A 19,150-nucleotide genomic window follows, 5' to 3' on the forward strand; every position below is an offset into this window, starting at 1 on the left:
TCATGATCCCGAGGTCCTGGGATCGAGCCCCGCATCGGGCTCCCTGCTCCGTGGGAAGCCTGCTTTTCCCTCTCCCACTCCCCCTGCTTGTGTTCCCTCTCTCGCTGTGTCTCTCTCTGTCAAATAAATAAAATCTTAAAAAAAAAAAAAAAAGAACCAGATCCAAGCTTTGTAGGCATGGAGAGGATGAGAATGGGGATCAATGGAAGGCCCTCCCTGACCACCGTGGGACCAGGCTGGGCCCCTGCCTGCTTGCTCCCCTCAGCAGCCTTCACTTGGAACCATGATTGCTGCTTAGTTATTTGCCCTGAGCACCGTTGCATTCCCCTATGTCTGGCAATGTGCTGACACTTAGTAGTTGCTCAGTAAATTGTGATGGACGGCTGACGGATAGGTGAATAGAAGGAAAGAACGGTGAACATCAGTATAGGTTCTGGAGCCATACTGTGTTTGAACTTGGTGGGTTCCTAAAACCCTCTGTGATTTGGTAGAGTGGGGTATTCCTAGTCCTTACCTAACAAGTAGACTAGTTAAGAGTATCCAGTGAGCCCAACACACGTGAAGAGCTTAGAACCACCTCGGCCACAGAAGAGCTCAGTGAATATTGCTTCTTGTTAACTATTATAGAAGAAAGAGGAAGGGGGGATGAGGCCTGTTTAGTCCAAGGAATGTGCTGGCTGGGGAAACGGGTCAGGGCTCCCCGAGACTCCCGTTCTGACCCTTTGCCGCACCATGTGTCCCGCGCAGATGAGCAACAAGCGGTCCAACAGCTTCCGCCAGGCCATCCTGCAGGGGAACCGCAGGCTGTGCAGCAAAGCCCTACTGGAGGAGAAAGGGCTGAACCTCTCCCAGCGGCTGATCCGCCACGTGGCCTACGAGACCCTGCCCCGGGAGATTGATCGGAAGTGGTACTACGACAGTTACACCTGCTGCCCCCCGCCCTGGTTCATGATCACAGTCACACTGCTGGAGGCAAGGACTGGGGGAGGGGGGGCTGGGGGGAGCTGCTCAGCCTTGGGGAGGGGGTGGGGGCAGGGGAGCAGGAGACTAGCTGAGATCCAGAGGGGAAGGACAACATCTTCTCCCCGAAAAGGCAGTGGTTGAGGATCAGTTGTCATTTGCCAGTCCGGTCCCATGACAGTGCCTACAAGTGTGATTCCAGCCCCTGGACCGCAAGGCTACCCCGAGGATTATTATCAAGCGATCCTCCCCACAGCAAAATCCCCATATTTCCACCCCTACCAAAACCACAGCAACACAAGCAATGTAATAAGCTTGTTGATTTGGGGGTAGTTAACTCATTAAAAACCGAGTGATTTTAGTTATTTTAGTTCCTCCCTGAGTGAGTAACTTGGGTAAGTAGTTTGCTCCCCTGGGACTCCATCACCCACCTGTAAAGCAGGGATAACCAGACCTGCTCCCCTCCCGTAGGACTCCTCTATTCTAGAGCAAGAGTGGCTGGTGGTGCTTTCTGAACGCAAAAGCATTACAAATGCATATGGGAGGGGGTGTTTATGAACAGGGAAATGTGGGCTTAACATTTTGAAAGAACCTTCTCCCCTTAGGGAATCATCCATACCTATTGTTATTCTAACCGTCTTCTGCTTATGCAACGGAATCCAAAGGGACGAATTTCTGAATCAGTGCCCATGTGTGAGAAACTCTGAATTCTTTTGGCTGTTCAGCCTAGAACCTTGTGGGCTCCCAGCCCCAGCTCCTGAACCGTGTGCTAGAGTCTGTAAAGGTTTCTCTTCCAGAGCCATGGGCCTAATGACCACACCCTCCCCCTCCCCAAGCATATGCTCTTTTATTTTTTATTTTTATTTATTTTTTTTTTTTTAAAGATTTTATTTATTTATTTCACAGAGAGAGGCACAGCGAGAGAGGGAACACAAGCAGGGGGAGTGGGAGAGGGAGAAGCAGGCTTCCCACGGAGCAGAGAGCCCGATGTGGGGCTTGATCCCAGGACCCTGGGATCATGACCTGAGCCGAAGGCAGACGCTTAACGACTGAGCCACCCAGGCGCCCCCAAGCATATGTTCTTTTCAAGTTGATGCCGAATCCAATAGCAGGATCATTAAGCTCCGTGACATCCTCCTTCTTTTCTCCTAAATCGGACTAGCCAGTCTGTACCCCCGCACTCCTCCATTTGTTGTTATGTCTTCATCCAAGTCCATGTTGAAGATGCCATTTTTCTGAGATATTCTTGGAATCGTTTTCCAAATGCTTTCTGTGTTGGTCTATTTATTAAGTTCTATTTGAGGACCAGTAATAATGAGCTGCCTTGGGAGCTGTATTTGCTGCCAGGCCACCCGCATTGTGAAAGATGGACAGAGAGGTTCCCCTTGAAGCCCAGGGGAGTCCTGCTGGGGGGCCTGAACCCCACACTAATTATAGCTTCATTTGCTGCGTGCGTGACGGGCACCCAGCTGGCTCTTCATGTACTTTACCCCCTTCAAACCTCACGACCGTCTTGGAAGGGTAGGCATTGGCATTCCCATTTCCAGATGAGGAAACCAAGGACCAGAGATTTCAAATAATTTATCCAAGGTCATCCAGAGAGGCCAGATTGAGCGTCCAGATTGGTTTCATGTTTCCAGAAACTTCAGCCATGTAAACTCAAACCGCCAATCTGGAAGAAAATACGGAAATAACTCTTTCCAAATACTTGTACTAAAGCCCAAAGCTTTTGTTTTACATACAGATTTTAGAAACTTGGTTTTCTGGTTCCATAACAGGGAATGGAAGGGACATGGTAAGAAGCTACTAGAAGGGGCTCACGACCAGCCAGCAACAGGGAATAAGAACCTGATTGTAGTACCTGGTTAATAACCTGCTGCCAACCGGGCAGTATGGGAGAGAACGAAAAATTTAGAAGCAGACCTGAGTCTTAAAGAAACACAGGAATTTAGGGCCGTTTTCTGTAGGAGTGAAAACCCCATCAGTTGCTGGAGAAGACTTTACTCTAACAGCCCAGATCAATACCTGAGACAGCTTTAAGACTATGCATACACCCTGAGGAGGAACACAGGAAAATGAATGAGCATTTATCTTATTTTATTTTATTATTTTTTAAAAAGTTTATTTAAGTAATCTCTACACCCAACATGGGGCTTGAACTCACAACCTCGACATCAAGAGTCACGTTCTCTTCCAACTGAGCCAGCCAGGTACCCCTGAATGATGAATTTTATTTTTATTTTTTTTAAGATTTTATTTATTTGTTTAAAAGAGAGAGAATAGGGAGAGAGAGAGAATAGGGTGAGAGAGAACCCCAAGCAGACTCCGGGTTGAGTCCTAATGCGGGGCTCGATCTCATGACCCCGAGACCATGACCCGAGCCAAAATCAAGAGTTGGATGCTTAACTGACTGAGCCACCCAGGCGCCCCTGAATGATGCATTTTAGAAAGAGTCTAGAGGGCGCCTGGGTGGCTCAGTCGTTAAGTGTCTGCCTTCGGCTCAGGTCATGATCCCAGGGTCCTGGGATCGAGTCCCACATCGGGCTCCCTGCTCGGCGGGAAGCCTGCTTCTCCCTCTCCCACTCTCCCTGCTTGTGTTCCCTCTCTCACTGTCTCTCTCTCTGTTTAAAAATAAATAAAAAATCTTAAAAAAAAAAAAAGAAAGAAAAAGTCTAGAAAAAAAAATACCTTTTTGGGGTAAACAAGGATGCTTCAGTCATCTGCAAAAATCAGCTCCTGTGGAGTGTTGGCGAGGAGGCAGAGAAATGGGAGCCCTGGTGCACTGTGGGTGGGAATGCAAACTGGTGCAGCCACTACTGGAAACAGTATGGAGGTTCCTCAGAAAATTAAACAGAACTACCGTGTGATCCAGCAACCCCACTTCTGGGTATATACCTGAAAAAAATCAAAAGCAGGGACTCAAAGAGATATTGGTATACCTGTCTCCATGGCATTATTCACAATAGCTAAAATGTGGAAGCAACCCAAGTGTTGAATGAATGGATGGATGGGTAACAAACTGTGCTCTGTATATTCAGTGGAATAGTATTCAGCCTGAAAAAGGAAGGAGATCCGGGTACGTGCTATAACACGAGTGGAGCTTGAGGACACGATGCTAAGTGAAATAAGCCAGCCACAAAAAGATAGACACTGTATGAGTCCTCTTAGATGAGGCGCCCAGGGGAGTCAAGTTCATAGAGACAGGAAGTAGAATGGTGGTTGCCAGGGCTGGGGGAGAGGAGGGTGGGGAGTTGGTGTTGAATGGAGACAGAGTTTCAGTTTTACAAGATGAGAAGACTTCTGTAGCTAGTGCAACAACATAAATATACTGAATGTCACTGAGCTGTACATTTAAAACTGATACAAATGGGAAATTTTATCTTATGTGTATTTTGCCACAATTTAAAAAAATCTACTTCTGTGGCCTTGCCTCTTCTCCCAAATGAGTATGTAAGTTATTACTGCAATTCGTTGTTTTGTTTTTTTTTTAAGATTTTATTTATTTATTTGAGAGCAAGGGAGAGCAGAGAGAGAGACAGCAAGCGCGGGGAGGGAGAGGGAGAGAGAATCTGAAGCAGACTCCCCGCTGAGCACAGAGCCCGACGTGGGGCTCGATCCCATGACCATGAGACCATGACCTGAGCCGAAACCAAGAGTCTGACGCTCAACCGACTGAGTCACCCAGGCGCCCCACTGCAATTAGTTTAAAACCCTCTGAGCCCTTCCTGCCTAGCACTGAGGAGGTGTGGGCAGAACCCCTGTGACCATGCTGTGACCATTTAATACAAAATAACCAAACAGAGGGACGCCTGGGTGGCTCAGTCAGTTAAGCATTTTCTTCCGCTCAGGTCATGACCCCAGGGTCCTGGGATCGAGCCCTGAATCGGGCTCAGCAGGAAGCCTGCTTCTCCCTCTGCCTCTCCTTCTGCCTGCTGCTCCCCCTGCCTCCCTGCTTGTGCTCTCTGTCAAATAAATAAATACAATCTTAAAAAAAAACAAAAAACAAAACCAAAATAATCAAAGAGAAGTGCGGGGAGAGGTGGTTGAAAGCTAGGCTGGACGCTGGCCATGCAGGTGTCCCTCATTCTCTGAGGAGGAAAGGGGACACCTTCCAGTAGGTATCCCGAGGGTTAGTCAGCGCCAGAGGCTCGCAGGCAGTCTTGCGTCCGTAACAGGCCCTCGCCGTCCCGTGTTTTCATCCAGGTTGCCTTTTTCCTCTACAATGGAGTATCGCTGGACCAATTCGTGCTGCAGGTAACCCATCCGCGGTACCTGAAGAACTCCCTGGTTTACCACCCGCAGCTCCGAGTGCAGGCATGGCGCTACCTGACGTACATCTTCATGCATGCGGGGTGAGTACCTGCCTTCTTTCGCTCTGGCCAGAGTCCCTGTGGGAAAATAGGAGGTCCAGAGAGCCTAGATTGAAATACGTGTTGTTTTAGTTTATTTTTATCTGCCTGGACACAGCATTTGAGGTGGCTCCTTGAAACTTATCTAATACCAAAATATATGAGTTACTTATTGACAGTGTGTGGGAAGGGGGAAATGGATGGATGAAAATGCTCAATTTAAGCCCACAGTGAGAGCAGTATAAATGTAGGTTATAAGTTTGCTCTGAGCTTCCTAGTGGCCAAGGCAAAAAGGGAAGTGTGGTTAGCAACCAAGTTCATTGTCCACAAACTCGTGTGTGTGTGTGTGTGTGTGTGTGTGTGTGTGTGTCTCAAGTGAAACAAAGGACAAATTTCTTTTTTTTTTTTAAGATTTTATTTATTTATTTGAGAGAGAGAGAAGCCACATGAGAGGGGGGAGGGTCAGAGGGCGAAGCAGGCTCCCTGCCAAGCAGGGAGCCCGATGCGGGACTTGATCCAGGGACACCAGGATCATGACCTGAGCCGAAGGCAGTCGCTTAACCAACTGAGCTACCCAGGCGCCCACAAAGGACAAATTTCTTTTGAAAGTGCCTTTTTTCCAAGGTGGTCTCCATAGGTGGTGAGAGTCTTTTTGAGGAATTCTAGCAATACTGGTAGTTTCTGTTGACAGATACGTGGCCTCTTTTGGGGCTGGAACACAGTCAGTTCTCATGGGTGCCTCCTACCCCATGATAAGGACCTACTGTCTGGCCAGGTGACCACCCGGGTCCCAGTCCCCTCTGGACTGGAGACTGTTTTTACACAGTAAAAGCACTGAGTTGGGAAAGCTGAGTAGCCAGACACCCAGACCTTTGTTGTGTCTTCTATGGCCTCTGCAGAGAGAAGCGAAAGGGCTCACCGTTCGCCTGGGAAAAGTCTGGGGGTGCTTGTCCCTGGCGTTGGAAATGGGAAGAGGATCACTCTGGTCCCCGTGGCTCCATTATTCCCATTCCTTAGCAGAAAGACCCACAATGGCCAAGAGGGAGCCACACTGTGAGCCTCCCCTCCTGCTGAGGAGTCTCCAAAGCAGCACAGGTGCCAATCCCTAATTGGTTACACTTACTGAAGAGGAGTTTTGGGGTGACCAGGCACGTCAGTGGTTACCAATGGCTGTCTCCACTCTGAGCCAGAAGAGGGGATGGTTCGCGCAGGCTGGCGCTTTGCCTGCCATGTCTCAGGCTTTGCTCTCATAGGACCAAGGAGCAGAACGAGGGGGGTGCATCATGCATTGGTCTTCTTGTGAACCAAGGAACTGGGGTTGGGGAGGGAGGCTTCCCTGCCCAGGCTGCCCAGCCTCTGACTGCACATGGGATGGAACTTGTGCATGTGTTGTCTTGTTTCTGGGACTGCCCTCTGGCCTTCCCTGAGCCTCTGGGGTGAGGATCAAGCATGCACAAAGCCTCCAAAGCCTCCTTGTCCACTCCCTGCCTCTGGGAACTAAAAGCCTGGAAGCCAAAGTGGACAGGGCACAGAGGCTCTTAGCCGAGGACTATAGGGGTGGCCTCCGGCCTTTCTCTGGCTGGTGCTTCTGATGGGGCAGTGCCTGCCTGGGGGAACCCTGGGAGGAGCTTCCTGGTGTGTGATTTTGAGGGAGGGGCTCTTGGACAGGAGGTAGGGATGGTTGGCCAGCATGTGGGGCGAGCCCAGCAAGGTGACCTATGACCGAGAGGCCCACTGTGGACTGGTGAATCCAGAAATCAGTGTGGTAGAGAGGAAGGAGCTCGGCTTGGGAGGTAGAGCCCTGGGTCCCTCTCCTGGCATCTTCTAGTCTCGGGCTCTCATCTGTAAACCAAGGACTGAGTCTGATGCTACCGTCCGACTCCTTTCCAGGGCATTTGTCTGACGCTTCTAACCCTTTGGCTGGCACAGTTGGTGTGGGCTAGAAAACTCCAGGCATGGTGGGAGTTTAGGACAGAGCCCCATCTGTCTGAGCTACCTTGCAGGTGCTCTCCTGGGCAGGCAGGTGCCCACGTGGACCCAAGCGGCACAGCAGTTGGCCTCCAGGCCGGGCCCTGCCGACCAGGGCCAGGGCTGTGACCCAGCCAGGGCCCCCCCATGATGTGCTCTGTTACCCTATAACTTAACCATCCCCAGGAAGCTGTGCAGATGCTGTAGGCTCAGTTTAAATGAGATAATGGATGTTAAAGTGTTTTGTAAATTTGAAAGCACATATTTGATGTAGTGATAGTAATGTTACAGTTTTTTCTAGTAACAGGTGCACTCAGCTAGACACCATTTAGCAACAAGATCTGGTCACAGGTGTATGATAGTATAAAAAGGGAAGTATTCACAGAGTAAGAAAAGCCATCCCTGGGAGTTTGGGAGTAGAGAGTGTTCCTTCTCACACCAGGAGGGAGAAGCTTCCCCTATGAGATCTTAAGGGATAACTTTGAATTATTAAGTTCTAGGGGCACCTGGGTGGCTCAGTCAGTTAAGTGTCTGCCTTCAACTCAGGTCATGATCGCAGGGTCCTGGGATTGAGCCCAGCGTCGGGCTCCCTGCTCAGCGGGGAGCCTGCTTCTCCCTCTCCTGCTCCCCCTGCTTGTGCTTGCTCCCTCTCTCTCTTTCTCTGTCAAATAAATAAAATCTTAAAAAACAAAGGAATTATTCAGTTCTAAGAGATATCTCTAATGCTTGCTTTTGTTTTGAAAACATCTTTCCTTTTTTTTAAGACTTTATTTGAGAGAGAGAGAGTGAGAAAGCACAAAGCAGGGGGAGGGGCAAACGGAGAGGGAGAAGCAGGCTCCCCGCGGAGCAGAGAGCCCGACGCTGGGCTTGATCCCAGGACCCTGGGATCATGATCTGAGCCGAAGGCAGACGCTTAACCGACTGAGCCACCCAGGCGCCCTGAAAACATTTTTCTCTTACACATACAATAGTGAGCCCCAGAGCACCTTTGTAGCCTGGTGAGTGGAGCAGATTCTGCACATCAGGAGCCGGAGCTGTGTGACTTTAAGCCAGGCAGTGCCCCTCTCCAAGCCTTGGCTTCTCATGTGTCAGCCGATGGATTTGCTGGATCTCTACCATGGTTACCTGCCCTCTTCACTATGGCAGGTGCAGACATTGCCAAACACTGCCCAGGCCCTGCACCGTTCCTGTCCCAGGTGGCAGGCAAGGTATGCTCTTTCCAAGATGGTCTGTCTGCATTGTAATTCCTGCCCCCACCCCCAACCCAGACCATGAGCTCCTCAAAGCAGGTATAATTCACTGCTGGATCCCTGCATCTTGGCATACAGTGTTTGCTGAATGAATGAATGAATAAATGATGGAGTGTGGTCTTTCTATACAGGATAGAACACCTGGGACTTAACGTGGTGCTGCAGCTCCTTGTGGGGGTGCCCTTGGAGATGGTGCATGGAGCAACCCGTATTGGGCTTGTCTACGTGGCTGGTGTTGTGGCAGGTAGGCAGGTGGGCCACGAATCCACAGAGGTAAACTTCCCCAAGGCGGCGAGGAGACCCCACGGGATTGGGCAAGTCCCAGGCTTCCAGGGACACCGGACCCCATCCCCAAGGCTCCTAACTATTAGGGTCGTCCTCCAGGCCAATCTCCCCACCGCCCCAGGGGGGCTGGAAAGGGGCCTGCCATCCACAGGGAGAGGCATGTGATGGCAAGGGGAGGAGACTTTCCGTCTTTATGCTGCCATGTTGAAGCTGTGTGAGCTTGGGGAAATTCCTTAACCTCTCTTGGCCCCATTAAGTTTTAGGAAGGAACTAATCAGATTTGCCTGTAGGGTGTTAGGAGGGCAGAGGGAGGTGACAAGTGGAATAAGAGGGCCGTGTAAACCGTGCTGGGCACAGTGAGATTGCTGCAGGGACATCCAAGGTGTGGGTGAGCCCAGGTCCCTCCCCAGCCAGGCCAGCACCTGCCCTCCTGATTGACCCACTGCTGACAGGAAACAGTCTGGCCTGAGACGTGGTGAGCACCCATGCCAGCTGAAGGAGACTGGGGCCCCGCTGACTCCGCTCACATGGCGGAGGACCATGACCTTGAGGATGGGGAGGGTACCCTATAGCCAGCGGGACTCCCCCTCTCCCTCCCCAGTGGAGGTGAGGCGGGCTGGGGTGAGCTGAGGAGAGCAGGCTGCATTTCTGCAGGAAAAGTCTGCACCAACCAGGTTTCTGAACAGAGGGATCTCCCTCGTGATGTTTCCAACTTTATAGCTGGATTTTTTTTTTTTTTTTTACAAGGTTTGCCGCCTCAGCTCTTCACCTTGACAGCTGTGCCCAAGGGAGCTTTGTGTGTATGTTTAAGTAAGATCTTAATCCTTTCTGAGTGGCATTAAAATTGTCATCAGGAGGGCAGGGCACCATTGACCTTGTAAACAACAGGCACACAGGGACCCTGGGAGTAACTGATGTGGCTTCAAGAGTCCGAGAGGGAAGGGTCCCACCCCACCCACCCATGAGAGGCTGGTCTGCTAGTTCAGGAACCCTCAGCGTGGTAGATTGGCCCCACAGCTTCTTCATTACTCTGTGTGCTGAGGGTTGAAAACTTGGCCACCTTGGACAGCACCCCCACGAGCTTCTCCCGGCATCCAGTACCTTCCACATCCTTGAACAAAAGGTCTAATGAGGGCTCTGTGCCAGACTGACTCAGCCACCCACGCACCCCCCCAATCTTGACATCTGGAGATTTATAGCCACATTTTCTCTACCTAGATACCCAGAGACCCAGATGGTTAATAGCGAGGAGCAGGAAAGACACTCATAACACTTGCAGTTAGTAGTCAATTGGAAGGGAGTGCCAATAACCCAGAAGACAAAAATCAGATTCAAGATGACTCAGGCCTCACCCAAACCAGATGACACCCAGCAGGGAGGCTGCACTGGTGACACTTCCCAGTGACACCAGTGCAGAGGGGGATGGTGCACCGACGGAAGGGGGGGGGCTTGCCAACTAACCAGCAGGGTGTGGGGCTGTATCATAAAGCAAATGATGTGTACTATTCTGTCGGAGGCATTGATTTAGAGAGGGCACTCTGGTCACCGTATATCATGTCATTGCTCTCCAGGATCGAGTTGATGGATCTGCCTGTACCCCTTCCTCCCTCTCTACTCTGTGTGCATCCCAAGTCCGAGAAGGGGCCCCATTCATAGACAGCCGGGTCCTGACTGGATACCCAGTAGTTAGGAAGGGCCTGCCTTCCTAAGGCAGGTACTAACACTTTCCACTTGTCACAGGTACGGAACCCGAGCCTTAGCGTGCCTCACCAACTGCCCAGGGAGATTCAGTTGTACATGGTGGAGCTGGCCCCAGACCCAGGCCGCCTGACCCAAAGGCTTGCTTCAAACCACTGCCATATGCAATGAGAACCAAAAGGCAGGCCTTTTCCTTTGTGCAGATAATTTATTATCAGAAACCCAGGGAGGTCTTGATAGACATCAGGCCCTGCCCTTTAGTTCCTGCCCAGTGAAAATGCTCCAAAGGCAGGGCCGTCACAATCTGTAGCAATGGTGGCTAATGTCTGCCAGGTGCCATAGGGGATTCTCGCACATTGTGTCCTGAATTCACCAAGTCTTACGAGGTGGGCACTGTCACCTCCATTTTATAAGAGGTTCTGAGAGGTGAAATGACTTGCTCAATTTTCTCAGAAGGACTAAGAAGTACTAGAAGTGAATGGAAATCCTTCCTCTGCTCAGTGCTTGAGGCCAATGCGTCTCTTGCTTCTAGCTAACAAATCCATGGCTGAAATTTTAGATACTGTAAAAGCCAGTATTTTAAGCGCTTCGGCAAGCTCTTCTTATAGATTATGTAGATTATAAGCCACGTGTGCCTCCCCAGAGCCTAATGCAGGGTTTGGCATATGTTAAGCAACAAATATTTGTAGAACAAATGGAAGAATACATACATAAATAAAGTTATATTGCTTAAAGGTAGATGTTCTGCTGATTTTTATTGGGATTTTTTTTTTTCTTTAATGGCCAAGGGAGACGTTGGAAAACACCTGCTTTAAATATTTCAGGCTAAAATTATTGCAGCTGTGCATGATGATAAAGTCTCCAATTTATCTGCGTGCTGGTGTGGACCCAGACTTTTTTTGAGAAAGTTCACAGCCCCGACTAGAGCTAGTCCTTGGGCCTGCTGCTGCAGAGATGTGTGTGTCCCTCCAGCTTGCCATTCTGTCCCCATCCTCTGTCCCCATGACCTCTGGGGAATTCATACTGGCCTTATGGAGCTGTCATCCGTTAGGTTAGCTTCCAAACAGCTTGTCAGGAATCCTGCTTGGCCCAGGCTTCTTGCCCCCAGGGGTGGCCTTTATTACTCTATTTATGGGCACACATGCCCATGCTTGTATTTGACCTTTCCCACTCCCTCTAGTCCAGGGCTAAACTGCAGCTTCTTGAGGGAAGTCTTTCCACCACACATGGAGGACCGGTGAATCCAGATTGTTACCTCCAGGATTGTAGAACCAGGATCCAAACCTCAGATCTTGGATCTCAGGCCAAGATTCAGGTGATTGAATCTGTGATCTGGAAGGAACTCTCGAGGTCCCCTCTGGTGGGTGGCAAATTTGACTCCCCAGGCCCCACTCCCCTTTAGCCATAGGCTCCCTGTGCTCTGCTCCATGGGGTAGGGGTGTGGGTAAAGTTTCCTTTGAAAAGAGGGTTTTGCTGCTTAGAAGTTGAAAAGCCTTAGATCTCTTGATTTCACAGATGTGAAAGCTGAAGCCCAAAGAATTCAGGGGCTGTGCCCAAGGTCACACGACTAGCCAGTCACGCCCCCATTCCAGACTCCCGCCACAATCCCAGGCTGACCCCTGACTCTGGGGTCAGGGACTTCTACCCATGGGTAGGGCGAGAGAAGGGTCAGTGTGGGGAGGCTGGACCCTGGACCGTGCGTGGATCCCATCGCATCGGGGAGGCCGGGGGAGCAGAAGCTGGGCAGGTTTGGTGGGACCTGCAAGAGGAAAGAGGCCAGCCCGAGGAGGCTGGGGCTTCCTCTGTCCACGCGGTAATTAATGAGCTGCTCTTAATGAGCTGCTCAGTTAGCCAGCCCTCCGCAGCCCTGCAATGCAGCTTTCCTTGCTGTACGGGCCTCCGGGAGAGCGTGGGAATCCTTTGTCATGCAGATCCCACCGCCGGCCTGTTTGCCATCCTGGGATTTTTTTTTTTTTTCCTGTTATATATGGCTGACCCCTTGGCTAGGCAGTTAAAAAAAAAAAAGTTATCTGACAATAGATCAATACCTAATTAAAGCCGGAGGGAAGGCATGAAAGGGGAGAAGAAAGATTTATAGTTACCCTGGGAGGGGAGAAGGACTTGGGAGCTCCCCGTTCATGACAGTGCTTTTTCCTGGGAGATCACATCCCCCTTGAGACCCAGAATTTGCTGTGGGGATCTCTTACTTGAAGGATCTCAGTGAGCCACGAAGCCTTGAGAGAAGTCCAAGGGGGCTGGTAGGGGAGAGAAGGTGGATGATGTTATGGGGGTTCTCCATGCTCAGGGGTGTCAGGCGCTCTGGCTCCTGGCCTGGGCCCAGCCTCCGCCTAAGTAGCAGACCCCCCACCTCTGTAGAACCTGCAGAGTTTGGCCTTGGGCCGGTCCCTCCTGTCTCCACCCAGGCAGCGGCTAATTGGCTCTCGAGCCTGCGGACATTTTCCAGTGGTGGTTTCTGCACACTCACCCAGGCCGGCCACCTCTCAGCCTCAGAGCCCTGGGCTCTACCTCCCAGTTATTTTTAGTCTCCTGTGTCCTTCCCTGGAAGCCAAAGCATTGATCACACTTAAATGAGACCAGAACAATACATTTCCCTTCTCCTCTCTGTCCGGCTTTCCTTCCAGCACAAAAGTTTGTCATCCCCCAGACCAAGAGTCTACACCCTTCTTTTCCCCCAGAGGGTATGACATCATCTCTCTCTCTTCCCTGGGACTTTTCAAGGACATTTTTCCTCCAGAGAACACCCCCGACCCTGCTCCGGAGATCCTGTTGGCCTTTGGTAATTTCACTCTTTCACTCAGCTGGAGGGAGGTTGGAGGGGATGCCAAGCAGGTTTCTAGATGCCGTTGAGCAGAGCGAGCGATGGTAGAGGATGGACGTTGACCTCTGTACCAGTTTGGGGAGTGGCTGCTGTCGAGGCCAGGAGCACGGGCCTTGTGCCACAAAGCTGGACTCACATCCTGGTTCCAGCCCTTCCTACTGAGTGACTCTGGGCTCAGTCTCCTCACCTCTGTGGTATGGCCACTGTCGCCGTCCTCAAAGGATTAAAGGGGACCAGGTACATAAAGCACGTGGCCAGCGTCTGATGTGTGGTGCCCATGCACTACTTCTGCTTCTGCTACTTTTTCTTTCTCTTTATTTATTTATTTTTAATTTTTTTAATTTTTTTTATTTTTTAAAGATTTTATTTATTTATTTGATAGAGACACAGCGAGAGAGGGAACACAATCGGGGGAGTGGGAGAGAGAGAGAAGCAGGCTTCCCGCTGAGCAGGGAGCCCGATGTGGGGCTCGATCCCAGGACCCTGGGACCATGACCTGAGCCGAAGGCAGACGCTTAACGACTGAGCCACCCAGGCGCCCCTCTTTCTCTTTTTTTAAAGATTTTATTTATTTATTTGAGAGAGAGAGCGCACAAGCAGGGGGAGTGGCAGGCAGAGGGAGAAGCGGCTCTTCGCTGAGCAGGGAGCCTGATGTGGGGCTCGATCCCAGGACCCCGGGATCATGACCTGAGCCGGAAGCAGCTGCTTAGCCATCTGAGCTACCCAGGCGCCCCTCTGCTACTATTTCTTATTGCCCTAAACCCCCAGGTGACACCAGGTGAGGCAGAGGCTGCCCTGACAGGCAGGTGATCCCTCCCCTCCCCTGGGTCTCCTATAAAAGAAGTTTGAATCAAAGGGTTCTTTCAGACATAAATTAGGCCTCTAGGGGGCTCCAGGACAACATGGGATGAAGGCAAGAGGAGATGGATCCTTTTGCTCCAGGGTCTTACCCCCAAGGCTGCTGGCTGCTAGGGCCTGGGACGGGCGGGGAGCTCGCTCCAGCACCCTTGAATTCCCGCTCTCTCTCTGTCTCAGGGTCCTTGGCAGTGTCCGTGGCTGACATGACTGCGCCGGTCGTGGGCTCCTCTGGAGGGGTGTATGCACTCGTCTCTGCCCATCTGGCCAACATCGTGATGGTGAGCACCTCCTGTCCCAACATGCCTATCTTGGCGTCCCCTCTGCGCCTCAGTCCTTGTCTACTCCCCAGCTCAGACCCGGAAATGCCAGGCAGACCTGGCTGATAGGAGGGTTCACAGATGCTCCTCACTTTCCGTAGGCTCATCTCAAATGGGACTCTTCCATATATGATTCTTGTTTTTTTCTTCTTGGCTATGAAGTTACCCATTTCCCTAATTCTATCCCTTTCCCACTTGACTTTAGAAAATGTTACAATAGGGTCTCCTAGCTGGCTCAGTTGGAAGAACACATGACTCTTGATCTTGGGGTCATGAGTTCAAGCCCCACTTTGGGCCTAGAGTTTACTTTAAAAAAAAAAAAAAAAGGAAAAAAGGAGATGGGGATGCCTGCAACTCTTTTTTTTTTTTTCTATAAGATTTTATTTATTTGAGAGAGAGAGCACAAGCGGGGACAAGAGGGAGAGGGAGAAGCAGACTCCCCGCTGAGCAGGGAGCCCGACGCAGGGCTTGATCCCAGAGGCCAGATCCCAGGACCCTGAGATCGTGACCTGAGCCGAAGGCAGATGCTCAACTGACTGAGCCACCCAGGCACCCCTAAGCGTCCAACACTTGATCTCAGCTCAGATCTTGATCTCGGGGTCATGAATTCAAGTCCCGCATTGGGCTCCATGCTGGGCGTGGAGCCTACTTAAAAAAAAAAAAACTTTAAAAAATGTTACAATCCTTGACCCCTAGTGGCAAAATCGGGACTTGAACCCACAGCTCCTGACAATGATTCAAGTGTCATTTCCTTACACCAACCTCTTACAGTGGGACACTGCCCTTCCTTTCCCATGTTCTTCTTTGCCTTTTCCTGAAAGGCATTCTAGGGTAATGGTTAAGAGCACAGGCTCTGGAGCCAGTCAGCCTAGATCTGAATCCTGGCTTCCTGCTTCCTAAAGAGGGATCTTGGGCAAATTACTTAACTGTGCTATACCTCAGTTTCTACATCTATGAAATGGGATGATATGTGATAAAGGAGATAAAGTGAAGATATAACCACTCCATATAAATGTTAACTCCCTACTCCTCCCAGAAGAGGCCAGGGTGGACTCAGAATAGAGAGAGAGTCTGCAAGGCAAGAAATTGGAATCAGTTTAGTAGTCTCAGAGGAGGCCAAAGTCCTTGTTTTAGAGGCCATTGGAAGGAGGGGGCCTCTAGGCGGGGTCCAGGTCTTTTACTCATCCCGAGTGCCTGGCACAGGGCTGGACAAATGGCAGCTGGTGCCGACTAAATTTTTTTATTTTAAACAATCTCTACAACCAGCATGGGGCTCGAACTCACAACCCCGAGATCAAGAGTCACATGCTCCACCGACTGAACCAGCCGGGTGCCCCCTCCCCCCAACCTGCCAACTAAATTTTGAATGAAGGAAGGAAGGAAGAAATGAACAGTGTCTAGAAAAGGCATAGCTTCCCGCCAGGGTCCTCCTGTTCTCACCTCCCTCCTCCGTCACTGTCTTCACCCACGTGGCGGATGTGTGAATGCTCAGTTACAACAGTCTGGAGTTCCTAAATTCTCCTGTTTCTTCTTTATTATTGCCACTGTCACCTGCCGGCTCAACACACCATCCCTTTTCTTTTCATCAAAGTCCCCTTTGTACATCGAGAGCGAGAGAGAGAGAGAGAGAGAGAGAGCGAGCACAGGAGAGGGACAGAGGGAAAGAAAAGAAGGGGGGAGGGGAGAGACGGACAGACAGACACTGACAGCACTTGCTACTTGTCTGAATTTTGACAACTTCATGTGAGCACCTGAGAGAGCCAGCAGGTGTGGGAAAGCTCGTGTGGGTGTGCACGCACACGTGCGCTTACACACGCGTGTGCGCACACGGGCGGCCCATCTGCTGAGGAACCTGGCAGCACGGGGCTGCCTCGCATGGCCCTTTTAAATGGGTCATTCTGTATCAGTGCTACAGCCTTCCCCAGACACAGCTCTTTCCCTGAATTCCATCTCCGCCACCCCCCCTCCCCCTGCCCCAGTTCCTTTCTGTAGGGGCCGAACTGCTAACAAACCCTCCTTCCCCCTAAGATATGTGTGTGTATGTGTGTGTGTGTGTGTGTACGAACAGCACAACGGAGAGAAACAGACGCGAGTTCATAAGATGCCCGGTTTCCACGCCCTTCCCTGCCGCATGGGAAACAGCCCCGAGGCCCCCCAAGTTCCCGCGGTGAGGCCAGAGCACCCCAAGAACCGTGGGGTGTGGGGTGGCGGTTGAGGAGGGAGGGGTGAATGCCGTTTTGTTCCAGTTTACGCTTCTTTCTGGCAAGTAGCCCATGGCCTGTGGCGGTGGAGATGAGCAGTCCCACCGGAGAGCCCATTGCCCTTCTAGAAGGACACGGCTCTCCCTGGCCCCCTGGGAGCTTTGCAGTCCCCGGAGCATGACATCCGTGGAAGCCTTTCCCTAGAGAGTTGTGTGGTGCTTATTTGATGGGAAAAAAAATACCTCATGTTCTCATTAGAAAGATTGGTTTCCTTTCAACAAGAGGCCGCCTTTACCCACAGTAGCTCAGAGCCCAGCACTTCAGAGATGCATGAGGACAAACCCTATAAGATGGCCATTTCGGCGGGCCGGAAGCAGACATTGGCAGTTTCATGTAGTTCCGTGTGCTAGATATGCTAGTATTTTAAATTGCCAAACGAAGATTTGCTCTGTGTGTGTGTGTGTGTGTGTGCGCGCGCACACGCGTGCACAATAAAGTGCCTTGTCAGAACGGATAGGAGAAGAGAGCAAGACAGTCAGAAAATCTGGATTTGAGTCCTGGTGTCACCACCTTAAGAGCCTCCGCTCCCTCATCAGCAGCCCCTTCTCCACAAGCTGGTTGTGAGAAATACAGGAAAAGGATGGATGGAAAAATGCTTTCCATGTGGCGAATCACCACACAGCTGGGGGATCCAGTGTGTGCACACTTGTGTATGTGTGTATGTGTGTGAGTGTGTTTGTATATCCTCAAATACATGTAATTTTTTATATTTATCCATTTTGCCTGTTATCTGCAGAGAACAATGAGGAAAATGCGTCCTTTTTACTTCAGATACAAAATAGAAAAGTGTTAAACACTTCTATTCTCAGGACTATTTAAGTGAGAGATTCTGCCTTAAATGAAAGCATGTCTTATTTTTCATAAAAATATTCTGAGTTCCAGGGATACTTGGCTGGCTCAGTCTGTGGAGCATGCCACCTTTGATCTCGGGCTTGTGAGTTTGAGCCCCACGTTGGGTGTAGAGATTACTTAAAAATAAAATCTTAAAAAAAAAAACCCCAAACCACTTTGAGTTCCAAAAAGCTTGCAGTTTATATCGAGGGATTAAGTTCAGAAAATATTTCAACAAAAAAACTGGATGGCATAGAAGACCTGCAATCAAGACTTGTTAGGTTAGGGACGCCTGGGTGGCTCAGTAGGTTAAGCGTCTGCCTTTGGCTCAGGGCATGATCCCAGGGTCTTGGGATCGAGTCCTGCATCGAGTCCTGCATCAGGCTCCTTGCTCAGCGGGGAGCCTGCTTCTCCCTCTGCCCCTCCCCCTGCTTGTGTGCTCGCTCTCTCTCGCTGGCTTTCTCTCGCTCACTCGCTCTCTCTGACAAATACATAAATTAAAAAAAATCTTAAAAAAAAAAAAAGACTTGTTAATTTAAATGCTAGAAGTAGGGGCACCTGGGTGGCTCAGTAAGTTAAGTGTCTGCCTTCGGCTCAGTGCATGATCCCAGGGTCCTGAGATTGAGCCCCACATTGGGCTCCCTGCTCAGCGGAGAGTCTGCTTCTCCCTCTCCCTCTGCCCATGACCCCCCACTCCCACCCGTGCTCATGCTGTCTCTTAAATAAATAAATAAAATCTTAAAAAAAAATAAATGCTAGAAGTATAAAGAAGAATAATTTATAAATTGCTTTTTGCTGGGGCCCACAGGCCAGCGTTCCATTATTAAATATACAAGATGTTTACTTACACTTTACTCCGTACAATGGATGTTTCCCTAAAAAATGTTTGAGATCTCAGTTTTTGCAACAGGACCATATTGTCAAAGCACAAAGAAAGACTATTGTCTAAAAGACACCCGAGATCCCTATGTTGTAAGGCTCACTTTATTAATAAAAATCCTCTCGTAGGACAAGTAATCGCTCCCTAATTTATCTGTGTCATGCTCTCCCTTCCCTTGTGCTGGGTTTTCAGGAAGTTGTTTCTACCAGGATATGTAAAACCATCAAGCTCCCACCTGGGTTTCAACCTCTGTGCTCTTAACTGAGCATGAATGAGATGCCGAGGGTACTGGTCACCACCTTGTTTGCTGAGGGTGGGTTCTTTCTCACCCTGCAAGGCTCTGGGAGAGAAAAACACGAAAAGGGCCTGCAAAAGATGTGTGTTCCCTGGGTCTGCAGGTGTTTCCACATTTATAGCAGCAGTGCTGGCTATAGGGAGATTCTTTCTCTTTTCTCTTATGTTTCACTGCAGCGCATTTTATTGGAGGGAATAATGGGTCGGGAAAACGAAGCAGCTGGTGGGAAGGGGTGACTGTAGTTGAACCCCTCAGTGCTGTGAGACAGGTCATTGACCCATGTTCGCTAAGCTCTGGGGGCAACTGGAGCGGCCAGCAGGGACAGACAGAATGTGACCCTGTCTCCGAAGCGGGGCAGA

General features: G+C 50.3%; 1 protein-coding gene across 3 annotated transcripts in view; it reads left to right on the forward strand.

Annotated features, from left to right (window-relative positions):
* Positions 1-19,150, forward strand: part of RHBDL3 (rhomboid like 3) — a 50,797-nt gene that overhangs the window by 21,796 nt on the left and 9,851 nt on the right. For all 3 annotated transcript variants that reach the window (XM_036116931.2, XM_036116930.2, XM_078063448.1), the window contains 4 exons: positions 748-972; positions 5,164-5,312; positions 8,659-8,771; positions 14,385-14,485. In XM_036116931.2, the coding sequence (XP_035972824.1) occupies positions 748-972; positions 5,164-5,312; positions 8,659-8,771; positions 14,385-14,485 (588 nt within the window). The remainder of the gene's footprint in view (positions 1-747; positions 973-5,163; positions 5,313-8,658; positions 8,772-14,384; positions 14,486-19,150) is intronic.

This window comes from Halichoerus grypus, chromosome 2, assembly GCF_964656455.1.
Source record: "Halichoerus grypus chromosome 2, mHalGry1.hap1.1, whole genome shotgun sequence".
NCBI classification, from domain to species: Eukaryota; Metazoa; Chordata; class Mammalia; order Carnivora; family Phocidae; genus Halichoerus; species Halichoerus grypus.